Genomic DNA, 20,654 nt, shown 5'->3' with positions numbered 1-20,654 from the left:
CGCGAACAGAAACGCACAATGAACAAAAACAATGCTACTTTAAATAGTCTCCCCAAGTCAATGACCTAGATAATGTAGGAATGGAATTACGAGTGAGCACGTAAATATGGATGGCGATGCTTCCACGCGTGATGTAATTTGTGGGTGTCTACAGTCTTCTCAGTTTAGGTGTGTGTTTGTGTGTGTGTGTGTGTGTGTGTGTGTCTGAAGGGATCGTATGGATTCATCTTAATAATAGACATATAAACACATTTCTCGCTCCGTGTGTGTGTGTGGGGGGGAGGCATGTTTACACTTGCGCTTTTTAAAAACAGCATGCTCGAAATACTACATCTCAATACTACGTCTCACACTCTAGTTGTAAGAAGAATTTAAAAAAAAAAAAAAGGCACAGCAGAAAACAGCAAATGTGGCAGACTTCCTTAAAGTATTTCTCCCTCCAGTCCCTCCTTGCTTGTATACGTGTCTGTAAACGCACTCGGTTCTGTGCAGGGCTAAAAATGATATTCCTGCCTTTCCTTAAAATGAAGCAGTAAATACACAGAAAGGCCTCCTTTATTACCGTCTGAAGGTATTAGATTTCTATTTAGTCGCAGCATTAACATGATTTAAGCATGGATGTCTTTTGCTCCCCGATAGTCATATTCAAATATCTTTTGCGTTTTACACGTTTTAGACACATCAACTATTTTCTCCATCAGCCTCTTGATTCGATCTCACTTTATTGAACTCCAGTTCCCTCTGGGAATTTTTCTAAATCAACGTTCTCTCTGTCTTCCTTTCCCTTCGCACCTCTGGTTCACTCAGTTCAATGGCCAGACGATCCAATATTGCATTTCCTTCCTCTCGTCATTTCTTTCTAAAATCTTCTCTAGATCGTTTCGCGTCCTGTCGTCATGCGAAAACTCCATCTGACCTCTTCCTCGGCCGTTTCACTTCCACCCTCTCCCTTCTCTGCGTCTGAATCATTATGCCCGCTCAGCCTCCACGCTAATTCTATTAGTCTATTTAGTAGCCTGCATCCAAGCAAAGCTACCGGCCGCCGTTCGGCTCCTATGACACGATCGCATTCACGCTTCTCCTCGTGCAATCATTCCCTCTGCTTTCCAACAGAGACACACTTGAGTGCACGACGGGCGATGCGACGGTCCCTTGCCGCATTTATTGATCTGTGATAAATACAGCTCAGTCAAACATGGGCTCCGTGTCCACGGCTGAAATTGGTTTTACAATGCGATGCTGGTTGTCACAGCGACGCCTCCTTTTAAGAGGGCACAAGTGTAGCAGTCTATCTCAATTGGAAATCAAGACCATTGCAAGTAAAAGCTGCAATTATTTCTGTTTAAACATTATGGCGTTCAAGGGAATATAAACGGTTGAGTATTTTCATCGCAAGTGATTGCATGAAACATCGGAGGATGCAAATGTGCGGCAATTCAATGACTGCTAAGTTCCTCTGCAGATTATAATGAACTTTATATGTGTACAGTGAAGACGTTTCAAATTACTATGTCCTTCATCCATGATGTAAATTCCCCCCCATTACCAATGATCATCCTACAAACTAGCAATTTTCCTATGCCATCTCTGGCATGCTCTTCCGTTCCTCCAAACCGCAAGTTAGGAAGATAGAAAATGGCCAGAATCAACTTCTCTGTCCTTTAACTGTCAAGACTGAACGTCTGTCGAAACAAATAAATACCCATCCGTTGTCAATGCACGTGCTGAACGGGCCTCATCTTTGAAAGAAGTCAGAACCATCGAAGGAGAAATTAGCACGAAAGCTGTTAAAAAGTAACACCATTTGCAAACGCACCCATAACATTTGCATACGGCTTTAGTTGCCTACCCTTCACTAAGTGCTGGTCGAATCATCCCTCTATAATCCCCCCCATTTAGGTATTCAAACAAATTAGAATAGAAAAATAAAATCTCTGAAAATCTCTGCATTCAGCTTTAGAGCAATCTACAAATGTCCAAAAGTTGTTCATAACTTCGCTAACAGCCGAATCCAACCCTCGCGGGCTGCTTCAGTCACCGCATTCGTGTGCTGGCAACTGTAAACAACAATCCATATTTATAACAAAATCCTTTCAAGACCTCCTGTTTTCCAAATAGCACCCACTTAAAACATCTCAAGAGGACTTTGAAAATAATCTACATGCGCGGGAAAGCATGTGGAGTTTTGTTTTGAACGCTCTTACACTGCGGCGAGAGCCTTTATGAGCAGGCAAGCTAATCAGATTTTAAACAGCCTCCCTCTGTTCTCTAGCCTTTAATTAACCTGTCTCTGTAACTACATTCTTCAAATCATTGACTGGAGAGGAAGGACCAAATTACCTCACTATCCGAGCTCATCATGTATTGACTGTCCGTGCTTTCCCCGGGAAAACAGAGCCCTGTAATCTTCGCTAATCCTTAGCATGGCTGAATATGCTTTCCCCCAGGTGGGGGGGGCGAAGGCACGCAGCCTCGGCAACAACAAATACGCAACTTGTGACGCCTGCGGGAAAAGCGGGATGATCGAAAAACACACACAGAAATGTGCACGAATGGGTCTCTTACTCCTGGAGAGCATGGATGAAATTGGATATCAAACAAGCGGGTTTAAAAATTCAAGTTTTTTTGTTTTTGTTTTTTTCTTCTAGTTTACACATATTTGGGTTGTGACACACATATCTGATGAACAAATAGGCACCCTGTCACTTTTTAAAAGGAGACTGGGAAAAAACAGAAAGGAGGAAAATGTGTTAAAAAAAAAAAATGCCGGTGTCTGAGTCCACCTGGGCCTGAGTGGAGTGTATTTATCAATCTGTGTGGAGACTGCACGTCTCTTTCCCAAGGTCACTGCTGAGAGCTACAGGACCGGAGAAAAATTAACAAGACCAGTGGACAGTGACGTTAGCCCTGCACAGAACACCAGCCTTAAAGGGGCAGCACGGGGGCCGGGGGGGGGGGCGCGGGCCTGAGCAGCACAATACAATTACACACAAAGACCACTTTGAGGGTTTGTTTCGCCGAATTATCATCGGTCTTTTCCAAAAAAAAAAAAAAAATGCAGAACCGAACATCTGTTTATGGAGTAGATCGAGCAGGAACAAAAAAAAAGAAGTACACGCGCTTCATGCATATTTCATGACAGGAAAGAGGAAAAACAAGCAGGAGACCAGCGGCGGGCATAATCTGCTTCTGCCCCTGCAGCACGCTCATTGATGCTGCCCGGATTGACGGGAAACGACAAGTGTCTCCATGCAAAACCACTCAGACAACCGGCGTAAACAAGACTTCTGGTTGAACCGTATGCGCGAGGCAAGTGTAAATAATGCACCCGCATCATTGTGTTGTGATGGGTTCATGTCGACAAGCACGATATGCGCATTATTTCTTGTTCTTCCAGTTGGTCTCTAAACAATGATATAATTGCTACTTCTGCTTTTTAACTGTACTACCGTTTTTATTGACCTTGACATTCACTGTCTCCAACCGTCTGCAAGTGTTTTACATGCATCTCTATTTTTTTGCCACTCCTTTTGTTTTGCTTTTCAGCCGCTCGCTTCGCTGCCTCTCCTGCTTTCCTTTATGACTTTATTTGCTCTCTGTCCTTTTCAACCATACCAATTTATTTAACCCCTCCGATAACCTGGCTCAGTAAGGCAGAGCGAGACCCGTCTCCACATGGCTGCTGCAGAAAATTCTCAAAATCAATTCTTATATTGTCTTTAAATCCACAGGTGTTTTCACACATATCTTGTTTTGGGCAGACTTTCAGGAATTCCTACTCTGATGTGAAACCTCCTGCTGAAGGTGTCCCTGACCTCAGGCCGTTGATTAAGGCCGTTGTGGGTCCAGTTGCAGAGCGAAAGCGGGTTTTATCTTGCTCACTGCTAAGAATAAAATACAGTCATCAAAGCTATTTTTATTCAGGCCCACTCTTCAAATGGCAACCGAGGATCCACCGTGCATTTTCTTTACAACAACAATGTGGAAATACTCGTGTTCAGCTGCAAACCAAACCTTGCCAAGTATTAAGGCGATGATAACGGCATGAAAGGTTCATGATTGGAGAATCTGCAACATTTCCATGCCAAACGATAACGCCCTAAACCAAATGCATACATGCAAAGTGAACCAGTAATTCCAAATACTGCAAATTTGGGTTTGGTAGTTTAAAATTGACAAGCTGCACAACTCAATATGTCAATGTCGAGTCGTACGCACTACTGCATTTTCCACGGGAACGCAAGCTATTATTCCAGGAGTCATGCCGAGTTCAAACTCCCTGTAACCGCTATTAAGTTGTGCAATAAAATCCTAATGTTACATCGATGCTGAAAAGACGGTGCAAAGCATTTGTACGTCAAACTCGGTCGCTATGACAGTTCAATTAGCGGCACTGCAAAGGTTATGGCACGAGTGTGTATTTGTGTGTGTGTGCTCCTAATGGCGTCTGGCTAAAAAAATAAAAATAAAACAATACGTCTTTTGTTGGCACGTGGAACTCAATGCTTCTCCCACCAACATGCTATCAGCGTCAGAAGCCCAAGCAACATCGCTGCTTATTTCTGTCCTTTCTCATGCCACAAATAAACAAACAAACAGCATCTCATTGCATTAAAGCGTAAAAACCAGCGCTATCTATCCAAATGAATGTGATGCGGAGGCCAGAAAGTTAAGAGTCACTTGGCTTCTGTTATTTCACACTCCTTTTCTGCCTAAATTATCTTTGAACGCTCACCATCTGCTACGTGTTCTCTGTGATTACGGACACATGAACTGAATTACCACAATCATAATGTGTAAACTGGGATCCGTCAGCTCAGCCTACTGACGAAAACAAACTCCCTCTCTCGTCCGCCCGAATCGGTAGCCACCGTCTAACTGAGTGTGCGACTGACCTGAGAGTAGAAATTAGCCATCGTGGTGGTTTCGATGTCCTTCTTTCCAAGTATTTCCATTTTGACGGGGGCTGACGGGAACTTGGTCGAGAAGTACTCCAAGAAATCTGGCAGGTAGCTCGCTTCGCCGTGGACAATGCCCATTACGTAATTGGCTGCCTGGAAAATAAGTAAAAGACAGTTGGTGAAGAAATACTTGGAAGCTGTGTGAGCTTAATGTGAGAAATGCAGCCACAGAAATTCTCCTATCGGTAAAATGCCAATGGGGAATCTCACATCAATGGGACTTAAGAGTAGTGAAACGTCTGGATATGCGGCGTATAGGTTTAATATTATTATATTATCAATATTATTATTGATATTTGTATTTCAAAAACCTGCTGGTCCACCTTCTCTCTGTCTGCCAGTCACCTAATGCTGGTTGTCCTTCTTACACTCAATAAATGCTCCACCCATCCTCTTCCTTTCTCCTCTTCTTCAAGATCTATTTATGAATATTTCAAAATATGGATAGACAATATTATTCATGCATATTAAGTAAAATCTTTCCCCCTTCCTTTTTTTGATAAATATTTGCTTACAGCCAATTCACTTGTTTATCTCAAAATCATGAAATCAGTAGGACAGGAGACATTCAACTCATTTCTTTGTGATGTGTTATGCCATTAAAACCAGGACGTATATTAATATAAATAAAGGCATCTCTTTATCACCGAGCCATATAAAGTTTATAGCTGCTCCACTTTAGTAATAAAGACATTTCATTGATGGCATATGCAACAAAAAAAAAAAACCGCACACAGCCCTATTCAGCTGACAGACAGACTGGACTCCAGTGCATCGCTGCTTTACCTGGGACGAGTCCTCGCTGAACGCCAGCGTGATAAACTCCTGTGCAAACCTCTGCCTCTGGCCCATGGACAGAGAGGACAGCTGGGATGTGTAGGCATGGGCCACCAGAGCCCCGCCGTTGGGCTGGTTCTCGATGTGGATGTAAGGCGCAAACTCCAAACCCGCCATGCCGGGATACACACAGTGCGGCTGGTGTTTGGTGGGGGATGGCTGCAGGGTCTTCATGGAGGGCGACAGAAAGTTCTGCTGGGAGGAGTTGTGGAGGGAACCCACGGCGGGCGGAGGGGAGGAGGGGAGGTTCGCGGTTTTGCAGACGGGCGAAGGGTAAACGGGTAGCGGGGATTTGAACGGGGACAGGGAGGGGTTTTGCGCAGGGTTGGAGGATGGAGAGGAAGAAGACGGAGATGGAGAGGAAGGCGAGTGGAGGAGCAGGCCAGCGCAGATGGTTTGGCACGAGCGGTGGTACATCTTCACTCGCTTGTGTTTCTCCCCCTCTTTGTGTTTCTTCTTCTTTTTCTTCTTGACTTTTTTGATTTGCAGCTCCTCTGAGTTGATCTTGGCTTTCTGCTTTTCAGCATCTGAAAAATGTGACGCAGGGGGGGAGAGAAAAAAAAAAATGAAAAAATAAGATGTAGTTGCCGAGAAGGACAGGACGTTCTTGTTACTCCTAAAGTCGGATAATGAAAGCAATTAGAATATATTCAAAACTGCCGCCTAATGTGCGATGGATGGAAAAAAGGGACGTCAGCCGAACCACGTCCCTGCTGGAAGGAGACTCTGCGCTTTTCAGTCGATGAAGTCCTTGGAATGACAACGGCTCAGAAGCAGTGCTTGTTAAAACACAATCGAGTGCGCTATAAAGACAAATATACAAAGGAGGATGGCGCTATGTTCCGGCGTCTGTCAAAACAAATTCCCGACAACAATACGCCATCTACCAGAGAAGGTGCGCAGCCAAACACGACATATTTGAGATTTCAAGCCGATTGTATGGCGGATCTGCCATTATAAATAAAGACGTAAACCTGTTACGGTCTGTATTTTAAGGCCTGCCTATCTTCAAGAGGTGTCGATGGAGGAGTCGCGGTTTGTTGTTCTCCGGATAGCGTGCATTTCTGCACACAAAACAAATACAGCACTTCTGCGGGTGAAATCTCTCGAGAAAAGCGGGTATGTCTTATTCAGAAAACAAGCCCTTCAGGTTGCATCCGAACACCGACAATACGCGACACACGAGTTCTTCGCTTCAGCGCCGGAGGCGGGACTCTGTAAGATATGGAAATTTATGTACAGTATTACCAGATGTATGGGTGTGTGATTATGAGCGGTCATGAGAGATGTTGCTCGCCGTCCTGATTGATTCTTCGCGAAGCAGCTGAGCAAACAATCGCTGCGCACGATATCTACAGTGTCCAGGTACGCGCCTTGATGGTGGCTCTAAAAGCATGACGCGATCATCGGATAACATCTCGCTCGTCCATTTGAGACCCCGTGCACGTTCAACATCACATAAGGCAGGAGCGAGAAAGAGAGGAGTTACACAATGTGTTGCGGAGAGAAAGAATAATAGGGAGAGAGGGAATTTGCACTCGAGCTACTAATCCAAAAGCTCTTTAACCCACAAATAACCCCTCCCCAATTCTCTCCCCGCGCATACTTTCATCCCTAAACCACAGTCTTCGTCAATCCACTTAAAAACCGGTGCACAATGTGTTGAACGTGCCTCACGGCGCGGCGGCCTGCTGATTTCTATTTACTCTGTCCTGTTTGTACAAACTGCAAACATTGGCGCTGAATATATATATATTTTATTTTCAATAAAAGAGCACGTTCTTCCCAAATCCAAAGCACAATATTCATCGTGTCCGTTGCAAAGACTGTCTGGAGAGAGTGGATTTAGCCGCTATGCCGTTAGCCATTAGCGGACTGATTTGGAGGCATTTTGTAAGCAGATGACGGGGTGGAGTGTGGGCTACGGGCAGACAAAATGTTAATCTAACACTCACGCATGTCTGGATATGGGTACGGCAAGAGTAAAATTCTCCTAATGACTTCTTTTATGGCGTATTTTGGGAGATTGCATTTGGAGCGCACGTGTAATTGTATCTGTCTCGAGAGTTCTTGCGGTGCGTTCGACTCGTGATTAAGACCAGACCGAGACGAGGAGCAAAGGAAAGATTTCACTGCAGGTTTAGAAAGGGGAACAGAAGCTGCCGTGCTCACGGATGTCAGGCGTAGGAATTCAAACCGAGAAGATTTATTAGGATTAACATTTGAAAAAAAACGAATGTAAATTAATTTTCGGTTTCAGCCTTTTAACCTCCAGTATCACATCGGTTAAGATAAGAATAAAATACAGCTCACAACCCCCCTCCTCTCACATTTGGCTCAACTCGAATCTGATTATCTGGCTGAAAATTGCAGTTGAAACAACAAGCTGGCGTTCACGGTGTCTGCTCCAGGCACACGTCTCCACGATGGACGCCTCCTCATTCACTGTTGACTGCTCTTCAAAACAGACAAAAAAAAAAAACAAAAAAAAAAAAAAGCATGTCAAATGAAAATTTTGTCCCGAGCTTTAAAATTCCCTCATAACGGTTCAGGAATGCACCCACTCGGATGGATTGCTTTCCCCTCCTCACACACACACACACACGCACGCACGCACGCAAACACACACATTCATCAGAGCGCGGCGCTCGGCGAGACGGCCGCAATCCGTTTAGAGGTCGGATAAATTCCCGCGTACAAACAAACAGCCCCGGCGGTAGTAAAGCAGTCTTACTGTCAGAACGGCCGTTTGCTATTTATTGATTTCCTATAGACGTTTCCTCCGGCCGCCCCGCTCTCGGTCGGCCCTTTCAACGGGAAACCCTCGCTGACAACACGTCCCTGCCACTGACGGCCGCATTATCTGCAAACTTATCGCATTCAGGACTGCACACGACGAAATGCTGGTCTCTGCGACACAAATTTCCCGTATTTCTAATATCTTGACCCTGGGAAGATGCGACAAAACTGAAAGACCGATATTATTCGTCTGAAATTTCCCGGCCCGCGGTGCTTGGCCGACCCTTCAGGTGTCACAATGTGGCGACTGAAGCTTTGCAGCCGATCTGAACGACAGTAAAGGTTCTGGCATCGCGGTGTAAACAGAGGGGGTGGTGAATAAAAAGGAAAAAGTGAATACGACAGAGAGCAGAGGCTTGAGAGCAGAGTGATGTGAATCATATGGCGTTTCCTTCGCGGGATCGCGACAGTTTAACACCTGCAGGAGTACAGCCTGTTCCGCAGCCCTCCGCACCCAACAGAATGATGGAATATCCCCGGGAGGAGCCTCTCCGACAGAGTTCCGCTTGCAGAACCCACGGCGTGGAGCCAATGCCGCGTGCACCTTTACTCATACGCTCCCGTGTCTTGAAAAGGTCACGTCTTAAAATGAAAAACCCGCCGCTGTTGACGGATGAGGAGCCGCAGCTCGGTGGGCAGGCGTGGTTTCCACGGCCAGACACACCCCGACAAATAAGGCGCCGCCGTCAGGAGGAGAGCAAACTGAAAAAGTATCAATCCAATCACCGATTAATCTGATTATTTCCTCAGCTGGCTGATCGATTGTTCCGGGGGTTTAGGAGACGATTTGAGTGTCTTTCATTTGTTCCCGTTATGGGATATTCTTATTTTTTTAAGTCATTGCGAGATATGACTGATTTTTTTTTTTTTAAAAAAGGCTCTACATGTAGGATGTTGAAACTGAATATTTGCCTTTGTGAATATTTAGCCTTTCTGCCACTAGTTTATCATTTATAACACCACATTAATTGGATACTGCGTGATTTTCCAAAGATAGTGGTCGTGCAAACAAACAAACCGAGGCTGCATTCTTATCTACTTTTATTATTCTGTGGTTGTCCTTTTTTATAACACCGATCACAATTATGTACGACGCTCTTTCCGAAACGATTAGCTGACGTGATACATCACTGAACCTTCGTTGTTTCTCTGCAAAATGTCAGAGGGAAAAAGTATTACTGCTAAACAATTTGCCGTTTTGTATTAATATCTGTGCACCAGTTGTAGCTTTTTGGTGGATTCAAAACATTTTAAGTCTTTTTTAAAACCTTTTCTGGGGCCATTGATTTGGCTGGCAACCTCTCAGGTTACACAGACTCGCGCGGGTCAAGCTAAATAAATCCAGAGCACGACCTGTGCGTGATGGGCTGGCGGCGCGGAGCAAAGGTTATCCGTAAACCCGTGATCGAATTGTCGAGGAAACAACCGTGAAACCGTTGCGGCCACTTTCACAGTTCGTTTCCACAAGTGCCGCGGCGTATCGGACATTTTATGGCTCCCGCGCAGTGTTTGCCGTCTTCGACACCCACTGAGACGCAGAGCAGCTGCGCGAGCTGCTGCCTGTAACAAACACAACCATCTACTGTGCCGGCCTGTGAAAGTGGGCCAGGAGAAAACGTGTCGGTTACCTTAGCAGCGAGCTGCTAGTGGGCCACGTTGAGATTATCCTCTTCTGCTCGATACAAGCACACATCTCACCGCTTCCCCTCTTTTGCCATCACATGCAAACTACTTACGGGGCGAACGACAGCGCTCGACAGAAAACACCCTTTTCCGCTGTACCCGCTAAGCCGGTGGTTGTCATGACACCAGCATTCGAAAGATACGTTACTGGTATAATAAGATGAGCCTCGTGACCCCAAAAAAGGACAATTAGTCCGAGCTGCATATCGGTTTCCTCTCACCTTCAATTAGCGGGCCTGAGTGACCTGCTGCTGTGAGGTTCCTTTCAGCCTTTCACCGCCGGTTCAGTCTTAATTTCAAAGGCTTCAACCAGCTGAGCAAACCATAACTAGTCATCTTAAAGGGGAAAGTGCTGGTATGAGGATCCACCAGTAACTGCTGAGGTGCAATAACCTCAAATAGTTGCATGAGGCGTCCCTGTGGGCGTCTGTGTCAATATGAAGAGGTGTCTCGTAATGTATCAATAAAACACAAAGTGGGACATTTTTCTTCAATATTAATTGTCAGATTGAGAATTTTAGTTTACACATATAATAATAATAATAATATTCTGTTTTGTCATTGCACATTCCTGTACATTTGTGTGATGGCAGTCCTTTTCACAACAGCATACGTATGTTGGTAAGAGTAGTCGTAAATAAAACATAAATATTGCACTGGGTAGCTGCAGATTGCTTGACAGTGTCCCTGAATGAAAATGTAACAGAGGATTATTCAAGGGGTATCGACCAGTAAATAAGAATTACAATTTTTAAGCCCCTGAAAGCTAATCCAAGCGGTCCGTATTGTTCAGGCTCGACGGGTGATATGATACGAACGAAACGCCAAAGCGGTGAAAGTGAACCACTCGCTATGCGTGTGAGACCACTGACCTTTAGTCTGCTGCTTGACCTCTCCGTTTTCCCTCTTGATCTCGTTCATGACCTTGTGCTTCTTCTTCTCCCTCTCCCGCTCCTTGATTTTCTTCTCCCTCTCCTCCCTCTCCCTCTCCTTGGCCTTGTCCTTGGCGGAGTTCTCTGTGGAGGCAGAGAGGAGAGGATGCGTGTCTCGTCCAAAAACACATTAACATCCTTTTTTTTTCCCCCTATTCGTACAGACACATACAGCCATTCCCCGGGAGCTTCACCTTGGATATCACCCTTCACTTTTCTCAAATCTACTCCTCCTACGTGCCTCTATTATTACCTCTTATGCATCCTCAACTGGGAAATTCTCTCGCAGACTGCTAACTACATCTTATCAAAACACATGTTGCATTACATCCGCGTCCTGCCTTGAAAAGGCTTAAAAAGCGAGTGTCATGTTCTTTCTCCAGTGCTATTACTGAGTGCTCGGTTGAATATTACGGAGCCTTGAAAAGCAGAGTTCCTGGTTCAATTCCCGAGTTCATCCAAGCCGGAGCGAGACACTGAGCCGCTAACTGACAAAATAAAGGAATTTCTTCTTCTTCTTCCTTGTTTGTTCTGCTGATGTAAAAAGCTTGTGTGGCGTTAGCTTGAAATGACTTTGCACCAGAGGCGCTAACTTCTAAATGTAAGTACACCACCACACGCAAACACCTCTTCAGCTATTGCAGGGTTTTAAAAAGTTTATTTAAAACTGCTTGGCGGCGTTGCAGACCCTGACGGCATGGCATTCGGACAGGGGCAGATTTTTAAACGCCCAGCGGCAGAGGAGATTGTTGAAGAGCTTCGGGGAAAAAAAAAAAACAAAAAAAAAACACACAGACTAAAAACAGGACCACACACACTCTTTTCCACATCAGCGCAGATGCTTGGGCCGAGCGCATTGTGGAATAAATTCAATGGCGCCATTCTTTGGATGTGTTCTGGTCCTGCCGGGATCAAGAAATGACCACGGATTTCCTCTGCAGTTTGAAGATGATGTTTGAAAACGAAAGGTTGTGAAAGGTTGCCATACGTCAGCAGAGACTTGTAGCCACAGGTGGCAAGAACTTATCTCAAAATAAGAATAATATCAGGCTATTTGTGAAAACTAGCATTCAATTTTGTTAGTATCGACGTGGGCCAAAAAGCGCTAGACCATTCCATGGTATTTATTTATTATTATGATTAGTATTAATAATCAGCAATTCTGTCAAAATATATGATCAATGCATTTAAAAAAAAAAAAATCAGACAAAAACACAAGAGGCCAGAAAAGTCAGAAAAAAAAACAAAAACCAAAATAAATAATGCTAGAAGTAAAACTTCTAAGTAGGAGTAGCCACCTTTTATTTTCATTTTATTTTTTTACACAATATTGTGCTACGGTACCAATGACACAATATTCATTTTTACAGGAACCGGTAGTCTCTTTTGAAACGTTGCTCCATTCTAACAGATGGTGCGGACGGATTCCCGGTTTAGGATTCTGAGTCACCATTAATGAGGAGAACATCTCATGGATGTCCTCCACCTGATCAGAGGTGGGCAAGGTGCACAGATTTTTTTGATTTTTTTTATATATATTGCAGCAAAGAACCAACCCGAGCTCAAAAGACACTTGTCAGCTCTGACAGATGAGGCTCAGCGTGTATCCTAACAAGCTTCACGGCGGCGTAGGAGTGCAGCTGCACCGGGGCCGACAAAAACGCTGTCTGTGAGCAGCAAACGGCTGAGGACACCGTGGTCTCGTCAACACAACATCCTCACAGCGCCCCCGGTGCCGCCTGTTCGGGAAGAGCCCCGAACAGGCGGTAGGGAGAGGGGGAGCTCAGATCAATCGAAGCGCTGCGAACGGACTGAGAAACCGCTTAAGGCTGGGGCAAAAATCGACTCGCCGGTCTGAGAGACTAATAGTGTCCCATCACTGTTGCAATAGGTGTGACATTTACTGCGCTCAGAGTTACGGGAACCCCCCGCAACTATAGCACCCGAACCATATCTATTTAGGAAAAAATCCCTAGGTGCGGGAAATAAAGTGTGTGAGCATATAGAGTCCGCAAATTCAATGTGACTGGAGTGTGGCGACGGGGATGTTAAGTTAAAACTAAATTAAGATGGATTCAATTCCATTCATCATGGTAATTTCTCTGTGATTTATCAACAAATGTTCGGCGGATATTTTGCGAGGTGATTTATTGCCAATTTGCATCAGTTTCCTGCGATTTCGAAAGCAATTAAGTGAGTTTAATTTCATTAAGAAAGAGTGATTTTAGACTAAATGAGGAGGGACGCGTTTTGAAAGACAACACAACTGATTGAACAGTAATGCCTGTTCTGTATGAAAAAAAAAAAAGGTAGATTATCATAATATATCTACCGGCATGTGTTCCCTATTTATTTTTTATTTGTACTTTTGGATAAATTAAGCTGCATGTACTCATCACGAGCACAAATGACATGAAAATGGGCCATTTGTCGTTTTTGTGTGGCAGAGGGATCTATTAAACCAAATCCAATGTGCAAATATTGATACATTTTATGAAATCAACACACTAACTCAATTAGCATTTTCCTGAGAGCCGCAAAGGAGGTGCACACTGCGGCTTCCAGGCCAGATGCTGCTCCTAGCTGAGGTGGAAAATAAAGAACTAGTTTGTCAAAATTGCCCACGAGCTTTGAATTTAAATAAAATTCGCAGCATTTGGGGTCGAACTCCGCTGCGGACCTGCAGCTCTTGCACGTCGACGACGGGGACGGTGAATCTTGAATCACGGCGTCTGCGACTTCCACGTCGCTGCTGTGAATCAGCATCTTGCCTCCAGCTGAGCAGAGAAAGCCTCACCTTACTTAAAAATAAACTTCATTTGATCAAATCTTTTATTCCTTGTCTCCTTTTATTCTTTATTTCCTTTCATTCCCCGTGAGGACGTTTAAACCCTCTGCTATTTTTGCCACAGTAGGGTTTTTCTTTCTTTCTTTCTTTCTTTCCCTTTGCAAAGAACCTTTTTCTTTGAACTCTGTGAGATCCATCTCTAAAAAGCGTCCGTGTTTTCAGACTGTTCATTCTCCTGTGGACATGGGGAGTGTAAAAGTGAGCGCAGTGGGGTTGGACTCGCAGTTTGCAGGATCAAAGAAGAAAATGCTTTCAGAGTAAAAAGGCTTAAAGGAGAAACGGGTGAATTAGTGGTAGAGCGATGCCTTCTTCTCGATGGCCAAATGAAAATACTTAAATAAAAAGAGCTCTGCGTTTTCCATGACGGCGAGCATTTCATCTTTGCTACTTAGCATGCAGTTAGCTAACCCCACTCCCGGGTTAAAAAGAGCCAACTCGGAGAATTTTAACACGCCGCTGCAAGAGCGTCGCTCCGTAAGGCCTTTTAAATTAACCTGTAAACGGGTGAATGTTTCAAAAACATCCGTTTAGCTCGGCCGGGAGGCGCGGACAACGGAGTAACAAAAGCGTGACAGATCCTGCTAGAACTGTTAACGTGGGGATTTATTACATTGACCGGTCGCCACTCGAGTGAAGGTCTAAGTCTGCAGAGGACAGCTGAGAAAGTCACATGGCGCGCAGTCACACGGTCTGCAACTGTAACGTCCAGGTTAATTATGAATCAAGGTGCTGAGGCGGGGGGGAAACCGTTTTTTTTTTTTTTTTTTTTCCCCTCCAGATTCTGTTCCGGACTTTCAAGCAGGCGCTGGATTTGAACGGGAATACAGTTTTAACAGCTCACCGGAGAGAAGCGCGTTGAATGATAGAAGGCCAGAGGCAGATGGTTTGTAATCCTCAGCTGCACCATAGGCTTTTTCCACACATGCGCCGCATCCCTGAACTCGACGAGACAGCCCCCGGAGGAGGCAGAGACTGACATTGAACCTGTAACCCGACAGAGCTCTGGTTTAAATAAACATTAATTACAAGGTACCGGATACTTTGCCAAGCGTTTTAATTCCAGGGACCGGTTTGACCGTGTAAAAATTCAGTTCTTGACATTTTTTTTTAACGTGCGTGTATTTCAAGCAGTGTTTAGCAGGAAGTAGAAAATCTTTTGGTTCTAGATGTTATTTGGTACGAGCAACGCTTCTGAGGAATGAGAGGAGGAAGGAGGCCAAATTACAGTGGAGTTCACAGTGAACGACTATCAAAAGTATTATAAACACAACTTTGCGGTTTTGTTTACAACACATGTTCCATCTGGAGTTTTTCAGGTCACTGCAGATGTGTGATGGTAGGGTGTCCCCAACAGGACAAATTATTCTCAGCTCCACGTTAAGACAAACCTTTAGATCAGCTACGTAGTTATACAGAGAGAGAGAATGTGACGAAAACTCCATCAGAATCTATCAAACCCCCCATGGGGGAGCAGCTGCCTTCTCAGCCACGTCTAATTCTAACTTTGAGATGGTACACAATCAAATATTTTCAGGAAAAAATGAGTATTCCCACTTGTCGGCTCTAACCCCGAGCCACACGCACAAACAACCGCTTTATTTAATAATCTCGTCTACGTCCTCAAACCTTGACAGTGTCCGTATTATTCCGAAACTGGAAACCTGCACGGTACGTGGAATGGATTCACTCAAATGCGCTTACCTGAATGCCACTGATAATCACTCATAGAATCGACTGAATATGTACGGTTGGTCTGCGTTTGTAATTATCCACCTGACGGTCCGAAGGGCAGTCGTATTTGAAGTGCCCGCATCGAAACAACAGCAGGACATCCATCCCTCCTACTGCCTCGCTGTCATCTCCAGCCAGGGTAATGGGATAAAAAGATGGCTTAGTGATATTTGATTAACAACGTCACGATTCCGCCCGGGTGGATCTCGGCGGCCAAAGCGTAAATGGTATTTTCCAATCCGAGCAGCACTCGCGTACCACTTGTAGGAATAACAGACCTGCCTCCAAGAACAATTCTGAGACTCCAGATGGCCAGGTCGCCCGTGCCTGCGTCGTAAATCCAGATACCGGCTTCCGAAAGGATTCGGTCCTCCTCTGGACTTTGTCATCTTGACCTGCGACTGTACATGCCGGGTTAAGTGAATTTTTTGGAAGTGAATAAGTGCCCTGACGGACAGTCTCTTAATTGGACGCTGATAGGGGCTAAACTTGAATTACGCCTCCCTCGTGCTCTCTCGATGGTCGGCAACAAGCCTGTAGGACCAGGAATCATCAGCCCGAGCCATTTAAATGCATAAATAACCTCATTACACTTCCCAGACACTTGCACGATTTGCCGCAGCACGACATGCCTCAAAACCCGGGGTTTCCAAAGCGTGTTTCACTGTCAGAACACTGTCCAGAAAGATGTGTGGAAGCCAAGAAGCTCATAACTTAACTGGCATAAGGAGATAAACTGGTATTGTTACCGGAGCAATTTCCACGTTAAAAAGTGGGTCATGGAATTAGTGTGACTGGTATTTAACGGCAATGATAACCGTCCAGCTAATAGCTTTAATATTGAATTTTGATTTTTACTATTTAGGCCAGGGTGTGTGCTGGGAATTATTTGGAGCGCTACAAGTGGTTGAAAATCATCTTTTTAAGACTTTTCCACGTTTCTTTTTCCTCAAAGTAGCAGTGGCTGCGATAGAGTTGTGCCTGGCAAAAGTATCTCAGCAGATTTGAGCGTCTAACTGGACGGACAAATGTTTTAAATATATGACGAGACACATGACTGCAAAGTCAAAAAGTAAGGCCGAGTCACACCGATCAATAAACAGTCAATATAATGTAATTGCGAATTCACACTGGTCTGACCATTTCTTTTAACTGCATTGCCTACATCCAGGCATGGACAATTTCAACGCTAAAACAACTTGCGAAAATATCAATTGATTATGACGGGCAAAAGTATCTGAAAAGAAACAATTTATCTTTCAATGCAGAAGTATAATGAGACAAGTCAGAATCCTGGGAAGACACTCATTCATGATGAGTATTTGCCACATGATTTACCTCCCCCGAGCAAATATTAAAATATTTGAAGAGCAATCCTGTCTTTGGAATAGGGTGATATTGAGTTTTTCCCCAATTCGAATGTTGTGGATGATGTGATAGTCTTCAACCCTACAGGAAAATTCTTCCAGGGATGCCAAAACAGATTCTGCTGCTGAGGCTGACGGCGAGTCTCTGGCTCAAGGACATTTTCCACCAGCGGCCCTGGAAGTGGCGTCCCCTTGTCAAACAGCATTACCCGTCAACACAAGCTGAGCAGGCATCTACTGAAAAACCAAGTGTTATCAATCCAAAGAATTCAATTCATAATTTGTCACCTGAAGATGGTGTTGCGGCAGCGGAGTCACACAGTCGGGACGGACGGAATTTGCTGCAAATGCCAACGAGGAACGCAGCATTTTAACAATTCTTCTTCTCCTTTACTGGTGTCAAGTATGCTTCTCTGCTTCGGTCAAATTGCAGACCTTGCGTCTGAGGATAAGCATTTACTCATACATACACGTTACACGTGTATCCATAGAATTATATATTCTTTGCAAGTAAACAAGACAGGACTATGGTGTGATTTCTCCTTGCAAGTGTCCGGCACCTTATGGTTTGCATACAAATCAAACTGACACCAACCGAGCCTGTTTTCAGGCAGTGTCACCGACGGTGCGGGGCTGCAGGCCGACGCGCCGCACACACTCCGTGTTGTCACTGACTGCGGCGGCCGTTCGCCACACGTCATGACCTCTTAAACCACCCAACTGGAAAAGGATGACATCATGTATTTCACCAACACTCATGTGTGCACGCAGACACCCTCTCTCTCTCACACACATAGACATCAAAACACTACACTAACATAATCAATTCTGCTTAGCTATGATAACAAATCATTTACAAACACAAAACATCATCGGGCAAATATGCACGTCTGCAGCTTTTTTGGACTCTCATTTGGATCCAATTCCCTATCATTTGTGTTCATTATGAACACCAATGTGATGCTTTACAATTGATTAGTAACATGTATTGTGTGCAGCCAAAGGATATAGCAGTCATGTGCAAAGTGCAAATGGGTGACAGTCGGTGCTTTGTTGCAAGAAACGACGGCGGGGCACGGCTGCGAACATCTTGGCCGGCAACTCCGTTGTAAAATGTGCTTCGTGCATGGACGACGGCTGCAAGGTCCACATGGAAAACGACTCCACAAGAGGAGGCGTAGCTGCAGCGGGGTCCTCATCGCCAACTAATCGCACGCTTCCGACGACAAACGCTCTCCACGTCGAGACAAAAATAAGCTAGAACACGTCGTGTCCGTCCTAGGAGGAGGAACATGGAGTATCAACAAGCCGCCGAGCTCGGTTTCCCCACACAGGCCGGGGTTACAGAGGGGGGCGTGGTGCAAGACCAAAACAACACTAACCCCATAATGGCGGGCGGCTGTCATATTGTTATGACAGCGACTCGTAGCGTTAATACGGACACGACGCGAAGCCAGGCGGATTAATCAATGGAAATCACCACTGCGGACCAGAAATGGAGGGGGGGGGGTCCGGAGTAAAAAAAACAAATAAAAAAAAAAGCAAACAAAAACAAAAACGTGGGGGTTCACTGTCAAAAAAAAACATGTGGGTGACATTTTGGCTCGAGGTGACGTCATCGCTCCGGTGGCAGTGGAGGCTCGAGACCCGCGCGGCTCCCGGGGGGTTCACGAGCAGGGCGCGCGGGCGTCGGAACGGGGCCGGCGGCCATTAGTTAACGGAGACGTCGAACCGACAACCGGGGCTCTTCGGACGCGTAGAAATCCCCCGGGGTTATTCGCACGACGCCACATTTATCTCTTTTACCTTTCTTTTTTTTGTTGTTGTTTAAAGAGTGACGCTATCTCGTCCGAAAACGGGACCGTCCAGGCGAGCGAGACCGGCCGCGCACTTCGGGGCCACATGTTCCCATCCAGAGTGTGTGCATCCGCGCTGTGCCAAGGAACTATTTAAAGCACATGACGCTGGTTTACTTCTAATAAACACACTTGTCGCTTTAAGGTGAAACAACATAATCGATATTTAGCTAAAATATGACATTTTGGTGGCCTACCTTTGGGTGGTAGGGCGACCTCCCCATTTTCCCTCTTCGCCGCAGAAATATTGTTAAATCTGCCGATGTCGTTGTTGTTGTTGTTGTTGTTGTTCCCGACGTAAGTCCCGGGTCCGGGGGTCAGCGGCGGTTTCTTTTTCTCCTCCCCGCCTCCCTTCGCCTTCTCCCGCTGCTTGTCCCTGCTCTGCTTCTTAGTTTTGACGGACGGCGGCGCCTTGTGGGGCGAGATGTCGCTCTGTTTGGGGACTTTGTGTGTGTTCGCCGGCGGTTGGGACCCGCCGACAGCGGCCACCAACGGGCTGCTGACGCTAGTCTTGACCGGGACGAAACCCCACAGCCCCGCGTTGTTGGCGGGACTCTGCTGCTTCGCCGGGTCTTGGAGTTTCTCCCTTCCGCCACAGTTGCCTCCCACTCCCCCGTCCCTGTTGACTTTCTTGGGCTTCGCGCTCCTCTCCTCCACTCGGACCTTCTTGGGCGGCGGCGCGTTCGAATCCCGGGGAGACTGCGAGCTGTTGTCGGGGGCTCTCTTCGCTACGGTCGGTTTGCCCGGCGGGCATTTGACGACGACGGCGGCGGCGGCGGCGGCCGTCGAGGCTACCGCGGTAGCGACGGCGGCTCCGGCGAGATGAACGGAGACCTGTGAGTCAGCCATCTTGAGGCTCCTCTCTCTATTTACTCTCTTCCCCCAACTGCCGCGCGACGTGCGGGCAGGCAGGGAAGGGGCGGGGCGACGCTTTGATTGACAGGCGGCCAGAGAGGGGCGGCCCGAAGCCCCGCCTGACTGAAAAAGTACACAAGGACATTTTGAGAAGTACACAAGTGCATAGGAAAATACTTGTGTTTTTGTTGGTTATTTACTATTTTGGCGATTGCTATTGACGTCTGACTTTTTCATGTTTAATTCCATCTGTGGCTTTTTTTTTTTTTTTTTTTTTTTTTTTACATTTTTAACATTTGTCTGTACAGTTGTTCTCCCCGCTGTCTATCTATTCGTGGATGTCTTGCAATCTTCTAATGTCTCTCTATTTATATTCATAATTTTTTTTTTTTTTTTGCTCATTTTTGGCATAATAACTGTTTGCTGCTGTGACGAAGGAATTTTCCCCTATGGCAAAGGCAGGCAAATATTTATTATTATAAACCTGGGCCGTAAAATGCCCAGGTCTTCCTTATGGGGATCGATAAAGTTTATCTTATCTAACAGCATCCTTGAGTCGCCTAAATTATCCTTTAATTTGCTTTCAAACAATTGACCTCTGTTGTTTAAAATGAATGTGCAGCATCAGACAAAACAAGTGCATGGGAAAATACTTTTGTTGGTTATTTACTTTTTTGGCGATTATAATTGATGTCTTACTTTTTCATGTTTTATTCCATCTGTGGCTTTCTTTTTAAAAACTTGGATTATTTAAATTTTTCTTGTTTCTTTTCAATTTGTCTGTA

At 45.4% G+C, this 20,654-nt stretch overlaps 1 protein-coding gene across 1 annotated transcript in view; it reads right to left on the bottom strand.

The window, feature by feature from the left end:
- The window catches only part of LOC147234302 (uncharacterized), a 34,118-nt gene extending 14,116 nt beyond the window's left edge, over nucleotides 1-20,002 (bottom strand). The window contains exons 1-4 of the mRNA XM_086147195.1: nucleotides 19,212-20,002; nucleotides 11,153-11,296; nucleotides 5,748-6,325; nucleotides 4,896-5,054 (exon numbers count right to left, since the gene is read on the bottom strand). Coding sequence (XP_086003321.1) covers nucleotides 4,896-5,054; nucleotides 5,748-6,325; nucleotides 11,153-11,296; nucleotides 19,212-19,863 — 1,533 coding nt within the window. The 5' untranslated portion in view covers nucleotides 19,864-20,002. The remainder of the gene's footprint in view (nucleotides 1-4,895; nucleotides 5,055-5,747; nucleotides 6,326-11,152; nucleotides 11,297-19,211) is intronic.
- Between the last annotated feature and the right edge of the window lie 652 nt (nucleotides 20,003-20,654).

The sequence above is a fragment of the Fistularia commersonii genome, chromosome 5 (assembly GCF_037954325.1).
Source record: "Fistularia commersonii isolate RoL2024-O1a breed Wild chromosome 5, RoL_Fcom_v1.0, whole genome shotgun sequence".
In the NCBI taxonomy this organism is placed as follows: Eukaryota; Metazoa; Chordata; class Actinopteri; order Syngnathiformes; family Fistulariidae; genus Fistularia; species Fistularia commersonii.
Note: the sequence above shows the minus strand (reverse complement) of the source record. Positions and strands in the feature narration are given on the sequence as shown.